This window comes from Trichomycterus rosablanca, chromosome 21 (assembly GCF_030014385.1).
Source record: "Trichomycterus rosablanca isolate fTriRos1 chromosome 21, fTriRos1.hap1, whole genome shotgun sequence".
Taxonomy (NCBI): Eukaryota; Metazoa; Chordata; class Actinopteri; order Siluriformes; family Trichomycteridae; genus Trichomycterus; species Trichomycterus rosablanca.
In genome coordinates, this window is record NC_086008.1 from 6,571,691 (window position 1) to 6,581,420 (window position 9,730).

The 9,730-nt window shown below is 36.5% G+C and overlaps 1 protein-coding gene across 2 annotated transcripts; it reads right to left on the bottom strand.

Annotated features, from left to right (window-relative positions):
• Window positions 1-794: 794 nt before the first annotated feature.
• ciz1b (cdkn1a interacting zinc finger protein 1b) lies at window positions 795-8,771 on the bottom strand. 2 transcript variants are annotated; one of them, XM_063017769.1, is made up of 16 exons: window positions 8,694-8,771; window positions 8,329-8,465; window positions 6,956-7,065; window positions 6,686-6,849; window positions 6,422-6,533; window positions 6,255-6,330; window positions 5,762-5,847; window positions 5,489-5,547; window positions 4,563-4,742; window positions 4,342-4,466; window positions 3,975-4,068; window positions 3,748-3,861; window positions 3,489-3,620; window positions 3,361-3,415; window positions 3,151-3,272; window positions 795-2,517 (listed from the first exon to the last, which is right to left on the bottom strand). In XM_063017769.1, exons 2-16 carry the CDS (start codon window positions 8,433-8,435, stop codon window positions 2,224-2,226), a joined length of 1,830 nt encoding a protein of 609 aa, XP_062873839.1. In that variant the 5' UTR covers window positions 8,436-8,465; window positions 8,694-8,771; the 3' UTR covers window positions 795-2,223. The 2 variants fall into 2 exon arrangements, with proteins under 2 accessions (XP_062873839.1, XP_062873838.1); XM_063017768.1 differs by having other exon boundaries at window positions 3,361-3,418.
• Window positions 8,772-9,730: the final 959 nt, after the last annotated feature.

Here is a 9,730-nt window from a genome sequence, read left to right on the forward strand (position 1 = left end):
TTTAGTCGTGGGAACGAGATAATAACGCGTGGCCACGACTTAGTAAGGAGTGGGAATGAGATAGTGGCCACGACTTAAAAAGGTTGAAACAGTTGAATATTGTTTGCTCTGTTCCCTTTCTTGACTATCGTGTCAATAAACAGAATGAACGATTAAAGCATTGTACTTGCTTACTTTATATTTATTACATCTACAACAGTAGCAAACATTAACGTGTGTATAAACATTACTATGACAACCCACATACATCTGTGTGTGCGTCGCTCTAACAGTTCCGTACTGAAACATAAAACATCACACGTTCCATACATTAACACATGTTGTTAGCCGTAGATTGTTAGTTTTGGAGCCTTGGTGTAATATGCAGTCTCCCTCCTGGGTGTAACAGATGATCACACCACATTCAACTGTTTCATACGGAGCCCCTAACAATATGTGTTAATGGTAATCTTTATACAAACCGTATACGCATCTGAAATAGGCTGTAGAAATACTGCAGGAATTATTAACGTTCTCCAGTAGATGTAAAAACCACATTTACCTTTACAAGCATAAAAATTATTTATAACATTATCACCATTCCTTTCCACCATATCCGTTTACCCTGTATTGTACTTCAGCTTATTTGTACCTGGGTGTTGGTGGCCAACCCGTACAACTTATTACTACCAGATCTGCAATGTATTTTTACAGAGATCAGACTGTTTAAAGGTACACATTATAAACATAAAGCATAAACAATAAAAACATAACACATTTGCAAAAACTGCATTTTATTTAATGAAATAGACGTTATCAGACTTTACAGTGGAAAAAAGATCAAAAAGCAAATACAATTGTAATCGGAAATATTACAACCACAAAGAAAACAAGGATTTATGTGAACTTTAATGCAGAGTCAGATTTGACTTTACATAAGGTCTTTATCAGCTGAATAACACAGCAAATGAACAAGTAGTATTTTACATTAGAAGGATATTTTGGTAATGCTGCCATGTCACAATCATTCAACCCCTACATAAAATAATTCTGATCTGAAACAATTTTATGGAGTGAAGAATAGAAACTACAACTGTTTGACCAGATAAATCATTAGTTTATCTGGCACAAAAAAGGCAAAGCCAGAAAAACACTATCCCAACAGTCAATGATGTATGTGGGTCATTGATGATGTGGGAATGTTATTCATAATTATGGATGTATCAATAAATATTCTATCTGAGGTGAGGGAGGCTAAATATTTCCAATTGCAACTGTGTATTTAAAAAGATAAACTAGTCATACAATTCCTACAAAGAATTTAAAATCATCATATACAAATACAAAAACGTCTACACACAGTTTATTAAAAATGTATACCTTGTACCATCTTGTACATCTATCATGTACTGTAGGTGTATAAGCCATATAGCCAGTCTACTGCTCCGCAAAATTTATAAGTCCAGCTAGCTACCCCACTGGCCAATTTAATTGATAAAAACAGGTGACAAAAACAGCTGATATTTTACTATTTAAATAAAATATGTTTAAACAATGTCATTTAAAATATTGCATTTTAAAACTTTAGCATAAAATACATAAATTTCATACACCACACAACACCAAAACCCTTATTAAAATGTAGAATTACACTTAACACACAAAGGCAGTTACACCACCTTATACTTTGAATTATCAAGGTATTACAGTTATTTTTAGTAGTCGGTTGTTTTGTAGTACTTTCTGGTTATTTCTGCAGTATTTGTAGTTACTGGAGTAAATCCACTAGTAGGATTAGCCACTCACAGTCACTATTAGAAAATAGGAACCCTAATATTTTTAGTCATTACTACCATACTATATTTATTCCGTTTTGTTCTTACTGTCAAGGTTCCCCTTGTATATTAGCTACACAGCACACTGCAAAAAAAGTTTACTACAAAGATAACACTACTAAAGTAGAAAATACTGTATATACATTACCAAAATCAAAAAGCCTAACATATTGGATTTGAGTACAGATTCTACTCAAAAGCATAAACATCAAGGAGGTGCTCATTTTACATTTTCAGCATTTAGCAGACGCTTTTATCCATAGTGACTTACACGATGAGCTGAACACAATGAGCATTTGAGAGTTAAGGGCCTTGCTCAGGAACCCAACAGTGGCAACTTGGTGGTGGGTCTTGAACCAGCAACCTACTGTTTACTAGTCCAGTACCTTAACCACTGAGCTATCACTGCTCATGTTTTCTTGTACTTTCTTGTTGATTTTCTTTGTGCAGGAGAGCCACTATCAGAGGGTTTTTTAGAAGCCGGATGATTCCCAGCCACAACAGGATTTGGTATGGATGCAGACTGGTCAGTTTTTGGATGTGTAATGGGATCAGACTGGCTTTCAGATGTCTGTTCCTCTTTACATTCCTCTTTCATTTCTTCAGCACAATCACTAACATTGTCTACATTTGCCACTTCACCAGAGGAGCTGGCTATGTCTGCCTCATTCTCCTGCGCTGGATTCAGAGAGGCCTTGTATTTCTGTAAATATCACATTCAAGATACAATTTTACTTACTGCTATCTTTAATAATTAATCTTATAAAGCAAGCCATTAAAGACAACAAATGTAAAACTGTATTAATATGACAAGCAAATTATTAACACTTAATACTTATTATTACTGCTACACACTCGATTAAAAAAAAAGAAAGAAAAATGTCTATTACACTATACAGCATGTTAGTGATTTCCATGAGCATAATCCACAGGGCACCAGGGGTCAAGTGGTTTACAGTCTGGAAATTAGAGCCCAAAATGCTGTTGCAGTACGTGAAACCAGCAGTTTATTCCCTAAAACTTTAAAAACTAATAAATTACAGAAGGTGTTAAGTTGCTGCTAAAGGTTGAGTGGGTTATTACATTTACTAATGGTGATTTGGAATGTGATTTGGGTGTTAAATAACTTTGTCTCTTAAATAAATAAATCAATAAATGCACCAAACAGGGGGTTTATGCATGCAAAGAGAGAGGACATGTAGGTGATTAGGGTAACAGAGGAGGATGTTCAGGACAGGGCAAGATGGAAAAGACTTGATCCTCTGTGGCGTCCCTAACGAGAGCAGCTGAAAGTAGCAGAAAAAGCATTGTTAAACTGGTGGAAAGTTTTTGTTACCTGTAAGTTCTGGTAGTGCGTGAAAGATTTGCAGTGCATCTCCTGAGCTCTGGACTCATAGTGGTAGAACTTTTGGCAGAGTTTACAAAAGAAGCCTGCAACTGGCACTACAAAACTGGTTCCTGCAAATAAAAAGATAAAATCCAGTTTGATCTGTAAATTAACCATCAAACCCTGATCTTAACTACTATTCTAAAATTCAGTGCTTACCGTACTGTGTGTCCGGATCATATTCTTTATCATCACTTTGCTCCTCTGGAATAACCTGCTGAGAAACCACAATGGTTGGTGACTTTTAAACCAAACAGATTAATACATCAGTAATGGAGAACACTGACCTGTTCAGATTCCATGTCTTCTTCCTCATCTTCATTTTCTTCTCTCTCATAATCATCCTCACCTTCAAAGCAGCCAATTGCATCTACGGTTATGAGTTCCTCCATCATTTCAGGTCCTCCTTCCTCTTTCAGCTAGAGCAAGACAAACCAAAATGAGAGTTTTTACACAACATGCAATGGAATTTATTTGCCGGACAAGCTTAGCGTCATATCTAGCTCAGGAACAGTCTCAGTGATCAGCATTGACACTACTACATACCTCCTCAACCTGCTGTTTGTGCTCAGGGGATTTCATGTGTTCCACAAACTTTCGGGGAGTTCTGAAGTGCCTCTCGCAAACTGTGCAAAACGGCCTGGAGGAGGCCTTTGCCATCTGTAATCAAAATGGAAAAATCAGTCAACAGCACGTCTGTCTGGCAAAACTGCATAGAAAGCTGCATTCAGTTGATGGATCAAATGACAAAATGAAGGATCTTGTGCTCATACCTTGTGCATCCTTGTTCTTCTGTGTTTAATAATGTCACAAGTGAAATGGCACTGACAGATGGCACACCAGCGCTGCATGGACTGCCCCTTCTCTCTGTAAGAACAAGCAATACAGTCATAGTTTAAACAGGACTAGCATTAATTATTAAAATAGGAGTGAGATAAACTTACAAACACAGCCAATTACCTCCAATATGTTTATTGTCATTAATAATATGTTTATTTGTAAACATTAAAACAACTTTTGTACAACAACTTCACAATTCTATTTCATTTATTAGATACAAGTAAAATTATGATCATATTTTAAACTTAATGAAGTTTTACTGAAGCTTAATAATTTAAACAAATCTAGTCTGGTTCTTGCCTTTGTGTCCCCTGTAGCATCTGTTGTGTTTTGGGTAGCAGCTTAGCCAGGCAGGTGTTACTCAGGTGGTGAATCTCCATCAGCTTCTGCTGATGTTTCAGGCTCATCATGTGAGTTTGAAATTCCTTCAAAACCACATTAATGCATCAGAATTGCATGGTACAAGCAGTGTACATTTATGACACCCAATATATAAAGGTAATTTCTGCATGTAACTTTACCTGCTGGTCAGGACAGGTGATGTTACAGATATAGCAAAAGAATGTGCCTGCATTCGTGCTCTTTTCCATGTCTGTGCTTGGTCCTGTCGCAGCTGCTGTTTCCTCCGTGCCTGTGCTGAAGGCCCGGCTCTCACTGCTTTGCTGTATGGTCACCTTGAGAGACGTGCCTACAGCATGGACCTGCATGCAAATATCATGTATAAACAAACATTCAAGCATTTACACAGCCGTTCACATATAATTAAGATGGGTAAAAGCAAGTAAAACATAATGAGTGATATGTGAAGGCAACACAGCTCTTAAGTAAGTAAGCTACAACACACTTAGGATTAAAGATTTAAACACATTATTGCCAAATCCTCATAACATTAATTGGGTTAAGAGAGTTAAGTTAAAGAAAAAAGTAAGTGGCCAAATGTTACCCAAAATGATCCTTCTGTAAATTTTAGATGTGCACATCTAACACAATAGTCTATATAAATCCTGTTCCAAATAGCACTATATGGTCCATTCTGTATGGCCCATCCCAAGTGCACAATATGGTCAGAGTGAACAGGGAAAAAGCATTTAGGGCATTATCAGCATCATTGCAAAATCAAACCTAGTACTGCTTAGGACCTCATAAATCATTTTCTCTCTTAAACCACCAAGAAACGCCAGTAGGGATGCCAAAGATTAGAAACTTACTGAGCCAATTCTCAGATTTGCCAATTTGAAAACCAGCAACGAAAACAAAAAACCTGCTTGTCAACTGATTTGTGTATTCTGTCAATGAAGTCACATGTTGAAAGCTAAATAAGTCAATATTAAACTACTAGCATGAAGCACAGAAATATAAGGGAACATGAATGCTACATTAAGCTGAAATTGAATAATGTGGAGATAAAAAAGAGGTTTAGATGAGTATGAATGCTGATTAACTGTACCTCTGCTGTTCTGCTCTGCTCCAGATCCTCATCAGTTTTAAGAGATGGGACTTTCTCCTCTGTATAAACGATACAAAATAGATTTAGAAACACACACAGTTTTATTCTGAGCAAAAACATTTTAGTGTATAAATAAAATCTCTGCAACTGCTAAACCTTTACCTAAAACTGTTAGATTAAGAATAAAAAAACAATGACTGTCAAACACAGGTGTGATTTACACACCAATAAACCAGTAACTAGCACACACATTTTGTCAAATATCAAACTCACCATCCTGCTTTTGCAGCACGAATGAATTGGTGTCCACTTTTTCCTCTGCATCCTCGTCTTTGGGCTCCTCAACCAGGTTGCCATCTCTGCAGTTTAGAATGTAAAAATAACCATTAATTGCACAACGTAGTAGTGGGACTAGAATGATATTCATTTTATACATTCATTCAACAGGTGACAAAGCTTTAAGTACGTAATTTGGTTTCTGCTATGTATACTGTATGTTAATCCTAAAACATTTCTCAAAAAAGAGAATCCACTTATCCACATTAAAAATGTGTTAATGCAGCACTGCTTCAGCCTTGCAAAAAGCAGGGCATGAAACACAGCAATGCCTACACCTTATCAACTGTCTAAGCCCTCCAAAACATTATAGACAAAGTGTATTTTTAAGCATCTTAAAGCTGTTGTTTTGTTTGTTTCTTTAATTAAACTTAAAAAATACCGTAATAATTCATTATAATAACATGAATGACACTAGAATTAAGATTACCCCGGATTCTTCTGCTTTTTCACCGGAGGCTCTGTTTGTTCTGAGGATGAGGCCGGATTTCCTGCCACAGCCGTTTCTAGACATAATAAATGAGTCTTAAAAATAAATTAAAGCCACTTTTGTGTATCATATTTGGTTGGCAACATTATACAGACCAGTTTACTCACCCATATTTTCAGTCTTTGTGTCTGATTTGATATTGCTCAGCAGTCCATTAGTTTTACTCACTGCTAAATAGCCATTATCCCTCTTTCTCTGAGAAGTGTTTGAAGAGACAAACTAAAAAAATACATAGTCCAAGCTATCATTTACTGTAAATCACTATCATTTTTTTTTTACAATCATTGATATTCGCCAATCGTATTGACTGATTAACATTAGGTACTGAAAATTACTACAGCATAGCCACTTCAAAGGTGGAGGACCGTCACCTTATTTACATATGTTACACGTGGATGAGCCTGATGTCCTGGTACAAAACCTCCATGTGGGTTTCTTAACGATGCACCAACAGGAGGTGGCCCGAGGAGTGATTGCCTGACCCCAGTGGGTAAACCCGATGCTGGCAATCGCTTTACACGACCCGCCGACATTCCTTTAAAGGTACCAGGAACCGAACATGTTAAATAATACATGAATAGAACACCTAATAATATTTCATTTTCTTTCAGATTAATTCATTTGTGCACAATTTTTTTTACCTGACATTCTTGGTATGGCTATTGCAGGGTAGGCACCAAGAAGCGAACTGGTAGATCCTGGTCTAACAATGTGTGCAGCAGAAGGTCCTCCTAACTGTCTGTTTGGCATTCTGTACATCAGTATTAAGAAAAACAAGCAGCTTAAAGTATTTAGTAACAACATTAATATATTTTCTTTGATTAGTCTACTGTTAAAACATTTTCTGCTTTTTTAAAGTTTATTCTCAGGATGACTTCCATATCACATTGTTACTAACTGGAATTAATTCCTGTGTAAATAAACATTGTTACCTAATTATTTAAAAAAAAACATTAATGCTGTTGAAGAAAAAAATATACACATTTAAACTTAAACTCATATTATGTCTCAAACATTTGTTCTATTGGGGAGCCTGTAAAATAATGGAAAAACTAAACACTTAGACATATTTAACTCCTACGTACTTTCCAGAGATCACTGAAAATACACTGGTACGTTAATGGGTGAATCTATTTTACCCTGTGATGGACCCCCTGTTTAAGGTTGCCTTCCACTTATGTATGTGAGAAATACAAGAACATGAACGATGTAGCGCGCTCACATCTGAAGTTTTGCTAGCTAACTTAAGCAGTCAAGACCAGCTTTGTGATATCCAAAAAGAATATCCAACAATAATAAACAGCAGACTGAAAACAGCAAATGAGGTAATTAGACTTCAAACAAAATAGCAATAGCACTTTGTGTAAAGTTAATCTAAAAACCTGCACATTTTGTTCACATTTGTTGAGAAAGTTGATTAAATAGTGAAATAAAAAAATACATAGTGAAATAAATAAATAGTGAAATAAATGTTGGTAAATACTGGTTAACAGTCCGTGTGCTGTTGGGTCTGTTAAATATGTTATATGTTACATGTCATACATGTGTAATTATCTGTACTATTATGTGTATTGTGTGAGCTACTATGTGGACTATTATGTGTATTATTATGTGTATCACCAAAGCAAATTCCTCGTATGTGTAACATACCTGGCGAAATAAAGTGATTCTGAAATAATGTTGACGTTTGTTACTCTGTCTGCTTGTAACACCTATTCTAAACAGTAACAGATTATCAGAACTGTACAATTTACTGCTTTTTATAAAGAGATACAACTAGTATTGAACAAAATTAAGTTCACCCTATTGGCCCTCCACAACAGTCCCACTTTCTTATGTGGCCCCTAGGAAAACGTACTTGCCCACAAGCCACCCCTGCACTAGATCCTTGGCGACCCAGGAGTATTATGGTGTCTGGTTGCTGGTACAAGTACAGATGTACAAATGTATCTGTGAATCCTAATAACATTTATTCTTTAGATATAATGAGTATATATGATAGGTTGGTACATACCTTGTCCCTGGGTGCATCATCATTAACCGGGGACGTTGGGGCAGAGAAAGCATGCACAGATTGGGAACTGGATTAGGACCATGCAGCTTTCGTTGTGCACGAATCATCTTCACCTCTTTGAGTTCTTCTTTCAAACCCTATACATGATAACGTGTTGGAAACAGATGTGCGATATTAAAGCTTTAGTTCATACTGCATCATCACATGCACTGTTTATTCATCAGTTCAGTCCAACTACACACGAGTATACACACACGTTACAGCAGGCTAACAATGAGCCATAAAACAAGCTTTACTTGTGCAGACTTGGTGACCACAAACATATCGTAAAGACTATTATTAAAAGTAGTATTGTGTTCACTTACAAATGCTATTCAATTTGCAATTTATCCAGTTTCCAGTTAGCACACGATGCTAGCTTGTTTAATCGCTGCAGGAAATGTAAACAAACCGAGCTTGTAGTTCAGTAATGTATCGCTTGCGAAAGAGTCGGCTCCTTAAACCGACTCCTAGGTTAACGTTACCTGCCAAATCGCAGTTAAGATTTAAAAGCTTTTGCATTAATAATCCAATGCACTAAAGGTTTGATTTATCTGGCAAATAAATACAAAAAGCTAAACAATTAGTAAATAAACTAATCCTTGCGACCCTAATAACCAATTAACCCCAAACAAATTATACTCCCACCTCTTATGGCACCCATTTAAACTAATGCCATTTAAACTAACCAGTTCACCTTCTGTGTTTATAGGAAAGTGGCAGTATATCAGAGCATCCAGAGGAAAGCTACACAAACATCGGGAGAACATGCAAAACTCTTCACGGACAGTGACCGAGGGCAAACCCAGATCCCCAGAACCCACTTGTACCAGCTGCGTTATTATTATGTTGCCACAATCTAAACCAAATCACACAAAGCACCGTGCATTGTATTATCTTTCTAGTCTAATGATCAAATAGCGATATCATTTAAAGTCTATTGTTATTAGTTATAAATAGCATTGCATATTCTACTACAGTGTTATTTAGTTCATTAGAAGGTAGATTAGCGTTTTGTTAAGGCAATTGAAGTTATAATTAGACCAAAAACATTAAGAGTCTGATGAGAGCCGAAGGAGTCGACTCTTTATGGTCAACCGAGTCCAGGAGCCGAAAGCCTATTACAGCAGCGCCTCCACAGTTTAAGAACAGTAACTCTAAAACAAGCGTTTCACCACGTGATTTCTGGTTTACCGCCACCTAGCATGTTGGAGGTGCATACAGTTTTATGCCAGAACGTTTATTCGATTATTCTCTGATATACAATGACTATAGTAACAAACAATGACTATAAATAGCTATTGATTGTCAAAAATTATATGCTAAATAGAGGGGCAGTGGAATTAGTCAGGCAGGGTGGCAT

Excerpts from the sequence above, each read along its gene's own strand:
- ciz1b (XM_063017768.1), bottom strand. The coding sequence starts at position 8,435 with ATGATTCGTGCACAACGAAAGCTGCATGGTCCTAATCCAGTTCCCAAT. Across the intron at positions 3,419-3,488 it reads AAGACATGGAATCTGAACAG|CAGGTTATTCCAGAGGAGCA; the intron begins GTCAGTGTTCTC and ends GTGGTTTCTCAG. Across the intron at positions 2,518-3,150 it reads CGCACTACCAGAACTTACAG|AAATACAAGGCCTCTCTGAA; the intron begins GTAACAAAAACT and ends TGATATTTACAG.